At 41.3% G+C, this 15,945-nt stretch overlaps 3 protein-coding genes across 3 annotated transcripts in view; all 3 read left to right on the top strand.

Moving 5' to 3' along the window:
• The window catches only part of LOC110840259 (uncharacterized), a 341,537-nt gene that overhangs the window by 190,387 nt on the left and 135,205 nt on the right, over positions 1-15,945 (top strand). The window contains exon 3 of the mRNA XM_087348182.1: positions 13,939-13,991. The gene's annotated coding sequence lies outside the window, so the exon portion shown is untranslated. The remainder of the gene's footprint in view (positions 1-13,938; positions 13,992-15,945) is intronic.
• LOC147873932 (uncharacterized) lies at positions 14-4,667 on the top strand. The gene is made up of 2 exons (XM_087347565.1): positions 14-136; positions 1,276-4,667. The coding sequence occupies exon 2, from the start codon at positions 1,295-1,297 to the stop codon at positions 2,570-2,572; it is 1,278 nt and encodes a 425-aa protein (XP_087203691.1). The 5' UTR covers positions 14-136; positions 1,276-1,294; the 3' UTR covers positions 2,573-4,667.
• LOC110840249 (uncharacterized) lies at positions 8,256-13,999 on the top strand. The gene is made up of 3 exons (XM_087348147.1): positions 8,256-8,399; positions 9,161-11,821; positions 13,939-13,999. Exons 2-3 carry the CDS (start codon positions 9,180-9,182, stop codon positions 13,997-13,999), a joined length of 2,703 nt encoding a protein of 900 aa, XP_087204273.1. The 5' UTR covers positions 8,256-8,399; positions 9,161-9,179.

The raw sequence follows: 15,945 nt of genomic DNA, 5'->3' as shown, positions 1-15,945 counted from the left end.
TTCTGAGACGCTTCAACCAGGCTTGCTGTCTTTTGCAGTTCGTCGAAGTGGACTGAGGGTACTGACTGGCTCTGTGGGGACGAATTGGCTTGTGGGTTGCTTCTTTGTGGGACGGGGAAACGAAACATTCTCTGAGGTGAGTGACGAGGGCGATGTCTTGCGAGATTTTGTTTTGTTTCGAGGAAGAACATGGCACATAGTTGATCTATATGATATAAATTATTATTAAATTCCTTTATTACAGTGTCTGATAACAGCAAAGAACCTTTGACAGGCAAACACTAATAAATATGTACATTAAACAAAAAAACTATTGTGAAACAAAACAAAATATATATACCCAATCTAAAAAATTATGATACTGTTTTCGCTAAAAATGTCCAAAAATCTACGTATGTCATTTTCAGCGATGACGCATCTAGCCGAAGGACTTTCTTAATGCACTGCTCACGTATGAAGGCATAAAATTCTCTTACGTACCTTGTAGGCACATGGATGACCAACAGTGTCCATGATGGAAAGACAGTTTATTTTGTCCTTGAAAACATTAATAAAGGAGACGTCATCTTCTGGAATAAATCATTCTAAAATTTAATCAATTCAAATTAAATCTTAATTACTTTAAATATTAAATTACAACAAACGCGAAGAACACGAAACTGGCTAATGTTCTTTGTACAATTTTTGTTTTACTGGAATAATAAAAATAATGTAATTCCGAGTTTAGACTCTTCGTATAATTATACTTACAGCATTGACAGTCTCATATCAGTTACACGGTATTATAAAACATTGATGTGCTGAAGTCAATACCTGCGGACACCTTATTGGAGATATGTGCCCCGACCCATTTGCCTGTTCCAAACATTTACCATATACACACGTATGTAACAAACAGTAATAATAACATTGTGAATATTGGGGACCTGAAGTGAAGATGACATTCGGGAAGATGATATGAAAATTTACCTGGCAGAAATTGATTTAAAAGATAGGGACAAGTGGCGGATTTTTGTGGACACAGTTATAAACTTTTGGGTCACGCAAAAGTCTGAGAAATTCTTTTGAAATTGAGTATTTATTAGTACACACAGGTTGCTTCGTATATTTCTCACGGTCGTCACATTAAAGAACGCCTGTTTATCCGTAAACTCCTTTTCTAATAAACTAAAGTATTTTATCATAATAAATTTTATGAATCAAACGATCTAATGGAGCACTTGGCTGAACCATAATACAGGAGTCACTGCATTTTGCAACGTTATTTATTGACAGATCTTAAGCGAAAAGAAGAATGGATTTTCCAGAAGACAGCAAACCAGACCGGAAAATTCCTACAAAGTCTGGGAAACGAAGACGACAGAACCAGAAGAGTAGTCGCGTTGGACATCAAACCGACCGCCCTGACGTTACGTCTTCTTCAGAGGGACGTCCCGTCGCTGCTGTAGAGACTACACCGGATCGGGAAATGTTCGGCAAGACTCGGCGACGAACACAACAGAAGCAAGAAAGCAGCGCCTTTGGACATGGAAGCGACCGCCCTGACCTTGAATCTTCGTCAGAGCGACGTCCCATCGCTGCTGTAGAGAATACACCGGATCGGGAAATGTTCGGCAAGATTCGGCGACGAACACAACAGAAGCAAGAGAGCAGCGCCTTTGGAAATGGAAACGACCGCCCTGACCTTGAATCTTCGTCAGAGGGACGGAACGTCGCTACTGTAGACACTACACAGGATCGGGAAATATTCGGCAAGATTCGGCGACGAAGACAACAGAAGCAAGAGAGCAGCGCCTTTGGAAATGGAAACGACCGCCCTGACCTTGAATCTTCGTCAGAGCGACGTCCCGTCGCTGCTGTAGAGACTACACAGGATCGGGAAATGTTCGGCAAGTCCGGGCAACACAGTCAACATTTGCAGGGGAGCTGCGCCACTGAGCATGAAGCCGACCCCCCTGAAGTTACGCCCCCAGTAAGGGAACATGCTGTCGCTACTGCAGAGTCAAATCCAGTTCAGGTTTTTCAAGAACCTGTTCGTCCAGGTGTTCAAGAACAGCAACCTCCACACGGACTTCCATTTGCTCATACTTCGACCAGAAATGCTGAGTACCAGTATTCTTATCAACATCTGAATCAGTACCTTCAATGTGGGGGTGTCATGTATCCGTGGCCTAGTATGTATCCACCTGGGGGAGGTATTTATGCACATCCACTACAAGGTGACCAATCTGTTTTCCAGTATCAAAATTACCCGTACCCGTTAACTAATTTTTTTCCGTTTCCGGTTGCTAACCCGTACTACGGTAGTGCACCTCATTTTCAAAGGCAGGTTACACCGCCCTTCGTAGTTCCGCTGATGCCGCTACAGCCCCAGGGGGAGCGAAGGGCTGGACCTTCACACCCTGGACGGCGTCTTCAGCCTCAAGAATTGCCGATTATGAATGTTGATAGACAACGAAATGAGAGCCGAGCACAGCGGGGTACTCATGGAGGTCTTCAGTATCAAAGACATGAAGATCGTGGGCAAACATTCTGGTGTGAAATATGTAACGAGTGTCATTTTCTGAATTAAGACTTTCCAGGTGCAAAGGAAGAATTGCAAGATGATAATTCAGAGAGGAAAGTCGATGAAGCCCACGGAAGTCAGCGGCGTGCAAATGTCCAAGATAGAAATAATGATGGGATGGTTGGTGAGTGGCTGTCGAAACATTTCCTCGAGAGTGAGGAACTTTCAGAAGGTGTACACGAAGCGGAAGATCGGAGTGCAGAAACTGAAGGAGCACACGGAGTGAAAGGTAAACGTGAAGATATTAAAGGAAGAACACGCGACGTGGAAGGTGATCGTGGCGAACCGACAGGAAGTACTCATAAAGAGGCGCGAAGGAAAATTTACGTTTCTGGTGATGTCTCTCAAGCAACTGGACAGCTTCACTCCAAACTGGGAATTCGAGTAGCAAATAAAGCTGGACAAAGACATTCGGTTTCAGAGAGCCAATTACCTCATTGTTCGAAACAGTACGCAGAAGACGAATGTGCTCAAGGACCTTGGGAAACTGGAGAGGAGCAGGAGACGGAAGGTGTTTTATCACCGACGAAAGGCAAATTTGTTTTAGAATCTACGCCAGAGTCGGGGGGCGGAAGTTTTAGAGGCATCAAGCGAGACCTGAACATACAGGAGGTCCAAGTTCCTGGACAAACTCCACAGAGACTAAAAAGTGGAAGAAAGACCCGACGTGAACAGCAGGAAGAAGACGATGAGTGTGCAGAGGTACTGAAACTCTCGGAAGAGTTTCCTGACAATCGAGTGATGTGTCCATTCCGGAGGCTGCCCTTGAAGCCCTGCGATTGGATAGGGGATATGAGGGGAAGGAGGAGACATGTCATGTTCCAGCACTATGACGAAGTGGTGCATGGCAATAAAGTAACATTGACACCCGACAGTGCTCGCCTATTGATTGCATATGACGAAATATTTCTGTGTTTCACGTACACGAACCCGGTAACGAGAAGGTTGTACTGTGTTACTCTGCACGTTTGCAAGGGGTACAGTTGCAGCGAGCTGTACCAATACAGATGCGAACTGCTTTCCAGGAGCAGGGACGAGAAGATCGTAGACACTCGGTTGGTGTCACCTTTGAGCAAACCGTTTTATGCTCTTATGACGTCCGGTAGATGCGTTAGGTTCGACGAAAAAGTGTTAAGGTGTTTTATGGGTGACAGAATAATCATATCTTTCACAATTATACGTCGTGAAAAATTTCAGTTATAGATGGAAATATTATGCGAACAAGGATACACGAACATGTCCAGAACACAGTATTACGAGACACAAATTCATCCCAACACTCTTCTTACAATTAATAAATTTTATGTAGGTGGGCGCAGACAAGTTTATGAACAACAAATTAATCATGTTAAAGCCTGAAAATTGTGAAATTTCTACTCCAGGTAATTTCACAAGTATGGCAGAAACTAACTTGAAAATGACTGTGACAGAATTAAGTGAAAGGAAAGAATTAGATTTGATTTTAATAACTAGACTAACAGCGTTACTTTTGTCTTAGATTACAACTCAGAATAATTATCCACGAAGAACTTTTGGTTTTGTTGATTCGTACAAGATGTAAAATGTTAGCTGCTTTATATTAAGTTGAATTTCTATTAATTTCTCAAATTTATAAATGTAGCAAACGAAAACAAAGTACATGATCGTTATAAGACAGAGTACGATATATTATCGTACACATATAGTCCTTTATATGCGAACGAAATCAAATACAACATACTTTCCAGTTGTGGACAGAACAACAAAGACTGTGCCCCCCAGAGATGAAGTAGTAGTGGATTGCCATTTGATTACTTTTTTAAATTTAAACGATTAAGGTGTCAATTTTAACAAATGCTTCTTATGGAAAATGTTTGTGTCCCGCAATAACTGTGAGTGACCTTTTTATAATTCATATATTTAATGTAATTTACTCAATTGCTTTAGGATTCTTTTATTTCTACCAATTTTTTTAAAACGATTTTAATTGTAACATCATTGAAGGCAAGTAAGTACTGAAACAACTATTATATTTACATGTCTTTTGTATGTCGATATATGAGGAACCACTGCTTTACCAGTGTTCCTCATTGTGTAAAAATATATCAGAATACGCTCATTATCATTGTTTGTTATTATTATATTAATATTATTGTCATTCTGTATCCTTATTGCAAATGTATGAATTACCATCCTGACTGAGCCTTACTCCTTCTGTTGATTGTTATAGATAATGATTTAAGACTGAAAGCGGTCTAATATACTTGTCTACTAAGGTTTATAAAAACACCCGATCTGGAATTTAAGGAAATAATTGTAATAGTTTGTGACACAAAAGTTTTAACAATTCTCCGACGGAAAATAAATAGAAGTTCCACGTATTATGTATGACTCTGTGGAACTTGCATTAGATATTGGCGCATTCACCTGTTAAATCGTGCAGTATCATCTTTTGCGTCTTGGTGTGAAGAAATTACTTTTTACTGAGATAGCCGGCAATAAAATTAACCGTCTCCCAGATGTCAAGTGCAAGACATAATGACTTAAAATAACAATTTTTAGACGCCTCGTTGAAATTTCCCGTTGATTATAATTTTCATAATGTTCCCCAATCCATTTTGAGCGGAGAATTAACACGCACTTAAACTTTCTATTATAAATGATATTTAAAGCTCCCACGACGTTGAAGAAGCCCTTGGTTGTAACGCCTTGTGAACTTCGCAGATGCCATCGTTTCGGACCAACGAACTGCTTCCATCTTCAGGGCTATAATCCAAAAGGCCAACATAAACGTAATTAATTTATGGTTTTTTGCCCAGCGATTTCACAAAAACAAATCTGACGTTCTGTTCAAAACTGATAAAACAATATTTATACCAGGCAAATAACTGCTTTTGACAGAGTTCACGTGATGCTTCGTTGTTAAATTGTACGGTGTTTTTTTAATATAAATATTTGTCTTGATCGTTTGCTTTTATTGTGGAATACGCATTTCGTAATAAAACTTGTATTATATACAGCATAGTGTGAAGTTTTCTTATTTTGATTTCGTTACCCTCACAAAGCCCTGTATAATGCTAGATGGCAAAGTGTTCTTTATTTCGCACAAAATTATTGATATCAGGCGGTGTATCTTCGTGTGGCTGGACTTTGCCTCTTGGATTTTATGAGAAATATACAAATACGGAACTGGTCCATTTTTATATATATGTGATCGTTCATCACGTATTAAAAGAATAAAAATATAAATAAGAATGGACTTTTAGATTGAATTTTATGAAACTGATGCCAAATTACTGTTCAGTACTATTTTAAATTTAACATGCATTTGGCCCCAAACGTAATTAGTCTGTACTTACGTGTTTGTTCCGTCTGTTCACAATTTGCTGAACGAGCTGTACGTGCGTATTAACACAGATTCACTTCACTTCCAATATTTAGTGCATTTGAGATCAAGGTCCAAGGTTCTCTGCGTGATGCGAGGTGTATGATGAGTCACTGTGACTGAGATTGCTTCTGTGTTCCGGTCAAGGCCACCTCCTTTCTATTCCCTTACCGGTAAATTTTTTAACGTGTGGCCCGCTAGCTCATAAGCAGGGACGAATGTGTTTCCGAGGTCTTGAATGGCCGAGAACCCCATGTCTGTAGTATTTGTGGTCGAAACACCATCGTCAAAGCCGAGTTCGTAATCCATATGTCATTTTTCAGAATCTCGGCTCGGAGACCGGTTATTTTGTTAGGTCTTTCGTGGTTTTACTCAGATTATCCAAATGCCGCCGTCATAGAACCTTAAATAAGGCCATGACTACTGCATCCTTCCAAATCCTTGCTATTCATTGTTCACGAGTCGTCTTAATATTCAACGCTAAATAGTCTGGGCTAATAAATGCGTCGTTAAATAAGCTAAGAACAAAGAAAATTTAAAACTATCGTTGAACAACGTAAGACTGGTAGCAAAGACAGAAATGCTTATGTACGCCGGTAGCACTGACTAATGCTGTTGCTCAGGAGGTCACCTGCTTTGTTCATTACAAACTTCATTAAAATATGGCAACCACCGTTATCAGCCTCACAGTGTTCTTGAGTGTTTTACCGTGAATCGTGTAATTCCAAACCACAGTTTCTAACTCACATCCGCTTCATTCCATTAATCTGCCACTGGTTGCTCAGGGTAGCTCCAGCCGATAGAACACACCGTCTGTACACTCAGGTTAGTGTAACGGCCGGACTCACAATGACGCAGCGGACGCTCGGACTTATGACCCTCGGCTCTCCAAAACCAGGGGTACCTGTAGCACATCCTTGCTTTTGATTGGATCCCCTAATTTTGGGACCCACGCCTAAATTTTGTAACAAAGGGGTCTCAAAGGCCATCGGTCAACCCCGTTATTACAGGTAGGGCCATTAGACATTGCCCTTCCTTAAGATTTAACAATAGGGCTTAGCTCTTAAGCGAAATGCTATACAAAAGAGGCCTTCCGTTAATGAAGCTTCTTTTGTCCTCACCAACAGTCCTGCTACAGGGGCATGTTTTCAATAACATGTCGCCAATAGATCAACTAACTTATGAATAGATACATTAAACTAATATATATATTCATCGCCCTGATGACGGAGGCAGTATGACCTCTGAAACGTTGGTTAACATCGACCAGGCTACACAGCGCAATAACCCAGAAGACAGAAATCTTCATACTCACCGCTGTGAGAACCTCAAGTCTTACATAATATATAGTAAATAAAACCTTATCAGTTGAGCGTTCGGAAGACTACAGTATCTTCCCACCCTATTCCACCAAATATCTGTTCAATAGAATCCTTCCACCAACGTCTACATGTTCCGACTCTGTCCTTCAGAATTTCCAACCAAAATTTTGCACGAATTTCTCATCTCCGTGTGTGCTACATGTCCCGCCCATCTCATTCTCGTGATTTGATCATTCAAGGAATTCCTGCGTTCACCTAGACAATTATACTACGTTATCTCAATAAGAAATGAAGTTCGCCGTCAATGTAGTGCCCTGCACTACCGCAGATCCAGTCATTTGAGTTGTCGCACAGTTACAAAACGTAAAATATTTTTGTTTTCACTTGAAATTAATGGCCCCCGTGTCGGGGTTTGATGTCTTGAAGAGGCAGAGGTCTCTATGTTTGCCATAACTGTGTCCAGAGCGACCTTTGGCCCACCGATCCTCTTACCAGAGGCTGCTAGGGTCTGTTTTCTGGGCAGTAAAATTACTGAAGCCTCAAGCTGACATAACTTCCTTCCAGTACCCAGTTTTGAAATATTTGGCAACCTACATCTACGCCCCGTATACGTCTTCATTTCATGGTTCTTGGCAAAGGGGCAAATTTACCTTTCTACTAAACAGTCAAGACCACATGACGTCACAATACGGAAACCCACGATCGAAATCATATCATATATCGCAACTTGATACATTACGTTGATATTCAAAATGAGAGTTGACAAGCTTACGTAAATATTAACCTGTGTACTCGATTATTAAATGTTTTGGCGATGGTTAATTACACCTGACCACAAACAACAGACCTAAGTTCTGAAACGCTGTGTTTTTTTAAAATACCAGACGATGCACAAAGACAGAAATCCAGATGAACAAGTATCGATTCTTGATATTGTCTCTACAGAACGCACCCTGTACATATTGACCTCTGAAGTACATGACAGTATTCTGAAAACACCTGGTCTAGTGTCTTCTGAGACGCTTCAACCAGGCTTGCTGTCTTTTGCAGTTCGTCGAAGTGGACTGAGAGTACTGACTGGCTCTGTGGGGACGACTTGGCTTGTGGGTTGCTTCTTTGTGGGACGGGGAACGAAACATTCTGTGAGGTGAGTGACGAGGGCGATGTCTTGCGAGATTTCGTTTTGTTTCGTGGAAGAACATGGCACATCGTTGATCTATATGATATAAATTATTATTAAATTCCTATATTACAGTGTCTGATAACAGCAAAGAACCTTTGGCAGGCAAACACTAATAAATATGTACATTAAACAAAAAAACTAATGTGAAACAAAACAAAATACATATACTCAATCTAAAAAATTATGATACTGTTTTCGCTAAAAATGTCCAAAAATCTACGTATGTCATTTTCAGTGATGACGCATCTAGCCGAAGGACTTTCTTAATGCACTGCTCACGTATGAAGGCATAAAATTCTCTTACGTACCTTGTAGGCACATGGATGACCAACAGTGTCCATGATGGAAAGACAGTTTATTTTGTCCTTGAAAACATTAATAAAGGAGACGTCATCTTCTGGAATAAATCATTCTAAAATTTAATCAATTCAAAATTAAATCTTAATTACTTTAAATATTGCATTACAACAAACGCGAAGAACACGAAACTGGCTAATGTTCTTTGTACTTTTTTTGTTTTACTGGAATAATAAAAACAATGTAATTCCGAGTTTAGACTCTTCGTATAATTATACCTACAGCAGTAACAGTCTCATATCAACTCCTTTTGTAATAAACTAAAGTATTTTATCATAATAAATTTTATGAATCAAACGATCTAATGGAGCACTTTGCTGAACCATAATACAGAAGTCACTGCATTTTGCAACGTTATTTATTGACAGATCTTAAGCGAAAAGAAGAATGGATTTTCCAGAAGACAGCAAACCAGACCGGAAAATTCCTGACAAAACTGGGAAACGAAGACGACAGAAGCAAGAGAGCAGCGCCTTTGGACATGGAAGCGACCGCCCTGACCTTGAATCTTCGTCAGAGGGACGTTCCGTCGCTGCTGTAGAGACTACACCGGATCGGGAAATGTTCGGCAAGATTCGGCGACGAACACAACAGACGCAAGAGAGCAGCGCCTCTGGACATGGAAGCGACCGCCCTGACCTTGAATCTTCGTCAGAGGGACGTTCCGTCGCTGCTGTAGAGACTACACCGGATCGGGAAATGTTCGGCAAGATTCGGCGACGAACACAACAGACGCAAGAGAGCAGCGCCTTTGGACATGGAAGCGACCGCCCTGACCTTGAATCTTCGTCAGAGGGACATTCCGTCGCTGCTGTAGAGACTACACCGGATCGGGAAATGTTCGGCAAGATTCGGCGACGAACACAACAGACGCAAGAGAGCAGCGCCTCTGGACATGGAAGCGACCGCCCTGACCTTGAATCTTCGTCAGAGGGACGTTCCGTCGCTGCTGTAGAGACTACACAGGATCGGGAAATGTTCGGCAAGATTCGGCGACGAAGACAACAGAAGCAAGAGAGCAGCGCCTTTGGACATGGAAGCGACCGCCCTGACCTTGAATCTTCGTCAGAGGGACGTTCCGTCGCTGCTGTAGAGACTACACAGGATCGGGAAATGTTCGGCAAGATTCGGCGACGAAGACAACAGAAGCAAGAGAGCAGCGCCTTTGGACATGGAAGCGACCGCCCTGACCTTGAATCCTCGTCAGAGGGACGTCCCATCGCTGCTGTAGAGACTACACCGGATCGGGAAATGTTCGGCAAGTCCGGGCAAACCGGTCAACATTTGCAGGGGAGCAGCGCCACTGAGCATGAAGCCGACCCCCCTGAAGTTACGCCCCCAGTAAGGGAACATACTGTCGCTACTGCAGAGTCAAATCCAGTTCAGGTTTTTGAAGAACCTGTTCGTCCACGTGTTCAAGAACAGCAACCTCCACACGGACTTCCATTTGCTCATACTTCGACCAGAAATGCTGAGTACCAGTATTCTTATCAACATCTGAATCAGATTGAAAACATGGTTTATCATCAACGGTATCAGTACATTCCATATCAGAATGGACGTGTCATGTATCCGTGGCCGTGTATGTATTCAGTTGAGGGAGTTTTTCGTGTAGTTCCACTACAAGTTTACCAATTTCTTTCGCAGTTTCAAAATTTCCCATATCCGTTTCCTAATTTTTTTCCGTTTCCGGTTGATAACCCGTACTTCGGTAGTTTACCTTATTTTCAAGTGCAGGTTACACCGCCCTCCGTATTTCCGCTGATGCCGCTACAGACCGAGCGGGTGCGAAGGGCTGGACCTTCACACCCTGGACGGCGTCTTCAGCCTCAAGAATTGCCGATTTTGAATTATGATAGACGACGAACTGAGAGCCGAGCACAGCGGGGTACTCATGGACGTCTTCAGTATCAAAGACATGAAGATCGTCGGCAAACTTTCTGGTGTGAAAAATGTAACGAGTGTCATTTTCGGAAGCAAGATATGCCAGGTGCAAATGAAGAATTGCAAGATGATAATTCAGAGAGGAAAGTCGATGAAGCCAACGGAAGACAGCGGCGTGCAAATGTCCAAGACAGAAATAATGAAGGGATGGTTGGTGAGTGGGTACCGATGCATTTCCTCGAGAGTGAGGAACTTTCAGAAGGTGTACACGAAGCAGAAGATCGGAGTGCAGAAACTGAAGGAGCACACGGAGTGAAAGGTAAACGTGATAATATTAAAGGAAGAACACGCGACGTGGAAGGTTATCGTGGCAAACCGACAGGAAGTACTCATAAAGGGGCGCGAAGGAAAATTTACGTTTCTGGTGATGTCTCTCAAGCAACTGGACAGCTTCAATCCAAACTGGGAACTCGAGTAGCAAATAAAGCTGGACAAGGACATTCGGTTTCAGAGAGCCAGTTACCTCATTGTTCGAAACAGAATCCAGACGTCGATTGTGCTCAAGGACCTTGGGAAACTGGAGAGGAGCAGAAGACGGAAGGTGTTTTATCACCGACGAAAGGCAAATTTGTTTTAGATTCTACGCCAGAGTCGGAGGGCGGAAGTTTTAGAGGCATCAAGCGAGACCTTAACATACAGGAGGCCCAAGTTCCTGGACAAACTCCACAGAGACTAAAAAGTGGAAGAAAGACCCGACGTGAACAGCAGGAAGAAGACGATGAGTGTGCAGAGGTACTGAAACTCTCGGAAGAGTTTTCTGACAATCGAGTGATGTGTCCATTTCGGAGGCTGCCCTTGAAGCCCTGCGATTGGATAGGGGAGCTGAGGGGAAGGAGGAGACATGTCATGTTCCAGCACTATGACGAAGTGGAGCATGGCAATAAAGTAACATTGACACCCGACAGTGCTCGCCTATTGATTGCATATGACGAAATGTTTCTGTGTTTCACGTACACGAACCCGGTAACGAGAAGGTTGTACTGTGTTACTCTGCACGTTTGCAAGGGGTACAGTTGCAGCGAGCTGTACCAATACAGATGCGAACTGCTTTCCAGGAGCAGGGACGAGAAGATCGTAGACACTCGGTTGGTGTCACCTTTGAGCAAACCGTTTTATGCTCTTATGACGTCCGGTAGATGCGTTAGGTTCGACGAAAAAGTGTTAAGGTGTTTTATGGGTGACAGAATAATCATATCTTTCACAATTATACGTCGTGAAAAATTTCAGTTTTAGATGGAAATATTATGCGAACAAGGATACACGAATATGTCCAGAACACAGTATTACGAGACACAAATTCATCCCAACACTTTTCTTACATTTAATAAATTTTATGTAGGTGGGCGCAGACAAGTTTATGAACAACAAATTAATCATGTTAAAGCCTGAAAATTGTGAAGTTTCTACTCCAGGTAATTTCACAAGTATGGCAGAAACTAACTTGAGAACGACTGTAACAGAATTAAGTGAAAGGAAAGAATTAGATTTGATTTTAATAACTAGACTAACAGCGTTACTTTTGTCTTAGATTACAACTCAGAATAATTCTCCACGAAGAACTTTTGGTTTTGTTGATTTGTGCAAGATGTAAAATGTTAGCTGCTTTATATTAAGTTGAATTTCTATTAATTTCTCAAATTTATAAATGTAGCAAACGAAAACAAAGTACATGATCGTTATAAGACAGAGTACGATATATTATCGTATACATATAGTCCTTTATATGCGAACGAAATCAAATACAACATACTTTCCAGTTGTGGACAGAACAACAAAGACTGTGCCCCCCAGAGATGAAATAGTAGTGGATTGCCATTTGATTACTTTTTTAAATTTAAACAATTAAGGTGTCAATTTTAACAAATGCTTCTTATGGAAAATGTTTCTGTGTCCCGCAATAACTGTGAGTGACCTTTTTATAATTAATATATTTAATGTAATTTACTCAATTGCTTTAGGATTCTTTTATTTCTACCAATTTTTTTAAAACGATTTTAATTGTAACATCATTGAAGGCAAGCAAATACTGAAACATGTGTTTTTAAGCCGATATATGAGGAACCACTGCTTTACCAGTCTTCCTCATTGTGTGAAAATATATCAGAATATGCTCATTATCATTGTTTGTTATTATTATATTAATATTATTGTCATTCTGTATCCTTATTGCAAATGTATGAATTACCATCCTGACTGAGCCTTACTCCTTCTGTTGATTGTTATAGATAATGATTTAAGACTGAAAGCGGTCTAATATACTTGTCTACTAAGATTTATAAAAACACCCGATCTGGAATTTAAGGAAATAATTTTAATAGTTTGTGAGACAAAAGTTTTAACAATTCTCCGACGGAAAATAAATAGAAGTTCCACGTATTATGTATGACTCTGTGGAACTTGCATTAGATGTTTGCGCATTCACCTGTTAAATCGTTCAGTATCATCTTTTCCGTCTTGGTGTGAAGAAATTACCTTTTACTGAGATCGCTGGCAATAAAATTAACCGTCTCCCAGATGTCAAGTGCTAGACATAATGACTTAAAATAACAATTTTCAGACGCCTCATTGAAATTTCCCGTTGATTATAATCTTCAAAATGTTCCCCAATCCATTTTGAGCGGAGAATGAACACGCACTTAAACTTTCTATTATAAATTATATTTAAAGCTCCCACGACGGTGAAGAAACCCTTGGTTGTAACGCCTTGTGAACTTCGCAGATGCCATCGTTTCGGACCAACGAACTGCTTCCATCTTCAGGGCTATAATCCAAAAGGCCAGCATAGACGTAGTTAATTTATGGGTTTTTTTCCCAGCGTTTTCACAAAAACAAATCTGACGTTCTGTTCAAAAGTGATAAAACAATATTTGTACCAGGCAAATAACTGCTTTTGACAGGGTTCACGTAATGCTTCGTTGTTAAATTGTACAGCGGACGCAAAATAACTCCGAGCTTGAGATGGAAAGTGGAAAGGAGACGAGGACGGCGAAGAGAGAGAGTATGCACGGGTACAATCCGTGGCATTTTCATCCGCTGACTTCTCTGCCACGTGTGTAGTTGATCCGAGCTAGGGGTTACGTTCTGGCCATTGTAATTGTCTGGTGAACGGCTTCACGGATGCTTCTCGCTTCACGTGATCCCTCGCGACTTATACATAATTAATTGCATCAACTCTACACGGAAACGCTTACTCTTGTTTCAGATCGAGCGGCTTCCGCCTGTTGCAGTTTGTTATTCCACGATCAACCGGAAAACGTGAGTAGATGTAACAACCAATTGTCTTCAATGACGCCAGTCATTGAAGACCGTATTGTGAAGCGTCACACCTTGTTTACAGGATGCGAGGAGGAATTGTAGGCCTTGGCTTAGATTAGCTTAGCTAGTAACAAGTTCCATGACGTGTAGGTCCTGGCGCACAGTTAGGCTGCAGCGTGGTCAATGATTTGTCAGAGATGAAGATTTCTGTCTTCTGGGTTATTGCGCTGTGTAGTCTGGTCGATGTTAACCAACGTTTCAGAGGTCATACTGCCTCCGTCATCAGGGCGATGAATCATCGCCCTGATGACGGAGGCAGTATGACCTCTGAAACGTTGGTTAACATCGACCAGACTACACAGCGCAATAACCCAGAAGACAGAAATCTTCATATTCACCGCTGTGAGAACCTCAAGTCTTACATTTGTCAGAGATGATTCTAGGCCGAGATTAAAACCAGCAAGAAAGTATTAGCACTGACGTAATCATAGGAGCATCGAATCGTTTGAGAATCGTTAAGAGCTTATGGTAAAATTAAGAAAAGAAGTCCTTATTTTTCGGTTTTAAAAGTATCGCCATCTAGGAAACATTCCACAACGCTAAAAAGAAAGATTCATGTCAGATAAACCAGTTTCCATTACAGTGTTTTTAAGATTACTGTAATTTGGATGCTATCGTCCTGATGATGGAGGCAGGATACATCTGCCAGACTACACGGAGCAGAAGACAGTCATCTCCATTCTTGAGAACCTGAATTTTCGCCGTGTTTTGTGTGGGCGTGAAACAACAATCTTTTACTTCCAGGGACGAATATAAGTTAACAAAATGCTTGAGTAGTGTTGGCGAAATACTTCCATACACGTGGCGTAGTTTTGAATTGCATTCACCGTCGTCGTCCGTTCGTTTCTGTTGAGTAACGCTCGCTGCTGCAATTAGTGTCAAACATCGTGTCCTACGATTACCATGATTACTGATCGATTTGATCATTACGTCTTGTTCATGAAACGCGTTTTAACAAGTTCTCGTGCGCTGGAACCACGGCACTTGTTTCTAGTGATAGACGCGTATTTAAACCCCGTGATGTACGATCAGTGTGACTTTTATCTTAGAGAACACGAGGGCAAAGGCGTGTATCCCATCAGAGCACACAGACATATTCTTCAAACTCCTCCAGTGCTCTGTTGTGTGTATTTATTACAAGACTAATCACACTACACACAACAGAAAGAGGTCTTTCTAGATCACGTGCCATTCCTTTTTATTTCACACCCTCCGGACTTACCTAAGATCCATTTTAATATTATCCTTCTATCTATGTCAAGTATCCTTAAGTGAATTGGTCTTTTTCTTCACTTTTTCATTCTGCGATCTCTCATCTCCTAATAACAGACGTCTTGACTGAATGTTTCGTGTTCAAGTGGGGAGGGGGGAGAGAGAGAGGTCGCTGGTTCATCAACTGGTTTTAGCAGAAGTTACTCACTCGCTGCCATCAGAAGCTGATACTGTGTCTTCATTTCGTCAGCGACAAATTTCTTCGACGTCTTTTCTAATTCATTATTTATTAATCATCGTATAATTCGACGCTGTAAAGCCTGAGCTACCGACGGCGTCGTTAAATAAACAACAAGTAAAATAAATCGTGTTTAATTCTTTCTCCAGGTTGCTTGTTGCCCTAAACAAGCTGACGCAAGGAAGTCGAAGACACAGACAGACAGCTATGGGGCGCCTTGGGTCTGCGTGGTTTAATGTCACTGTAAGTCCCTGGAAGGTTACAAACGTCTGGGAAAAATTGCAATATGGATAAAATGCGAAGTCTTTAGGTGGTCAGAATCACATAATTTAAAAATTCTATGACTAAACATAAATGGGAGGAAATTGTGTGTCAACGAGAGTTTATAATAATTCGAGGCTCTCACAACAGCGGTGATGTTTGTTGTCTCGTGGATTTTAAACT

The sequence above is a fragment of the Zootermopsis nevadensis genome, unplaced genomic scaffold (genome assembly GCF_977971745.1).
Source record: "Zootermopsis nevadensis isolate Lab colony 2312 unplaced genomic scaffold, Znev_1.0 Znev_ptg000012l, whole genome shotgun sequence".
NCBI classification, from domain to species: Eukaryota; Metazoa; Arthropoda; class Insecta; order Blattodea; family Termopsidae; genus Zootermopsis; species Zootermopsis nevadensis.
The sequence above is the reverse complement of the archived record's forward strand: the minus strand, read 5'-3'. Positions and strand labels throughout refer to the sequence as shown.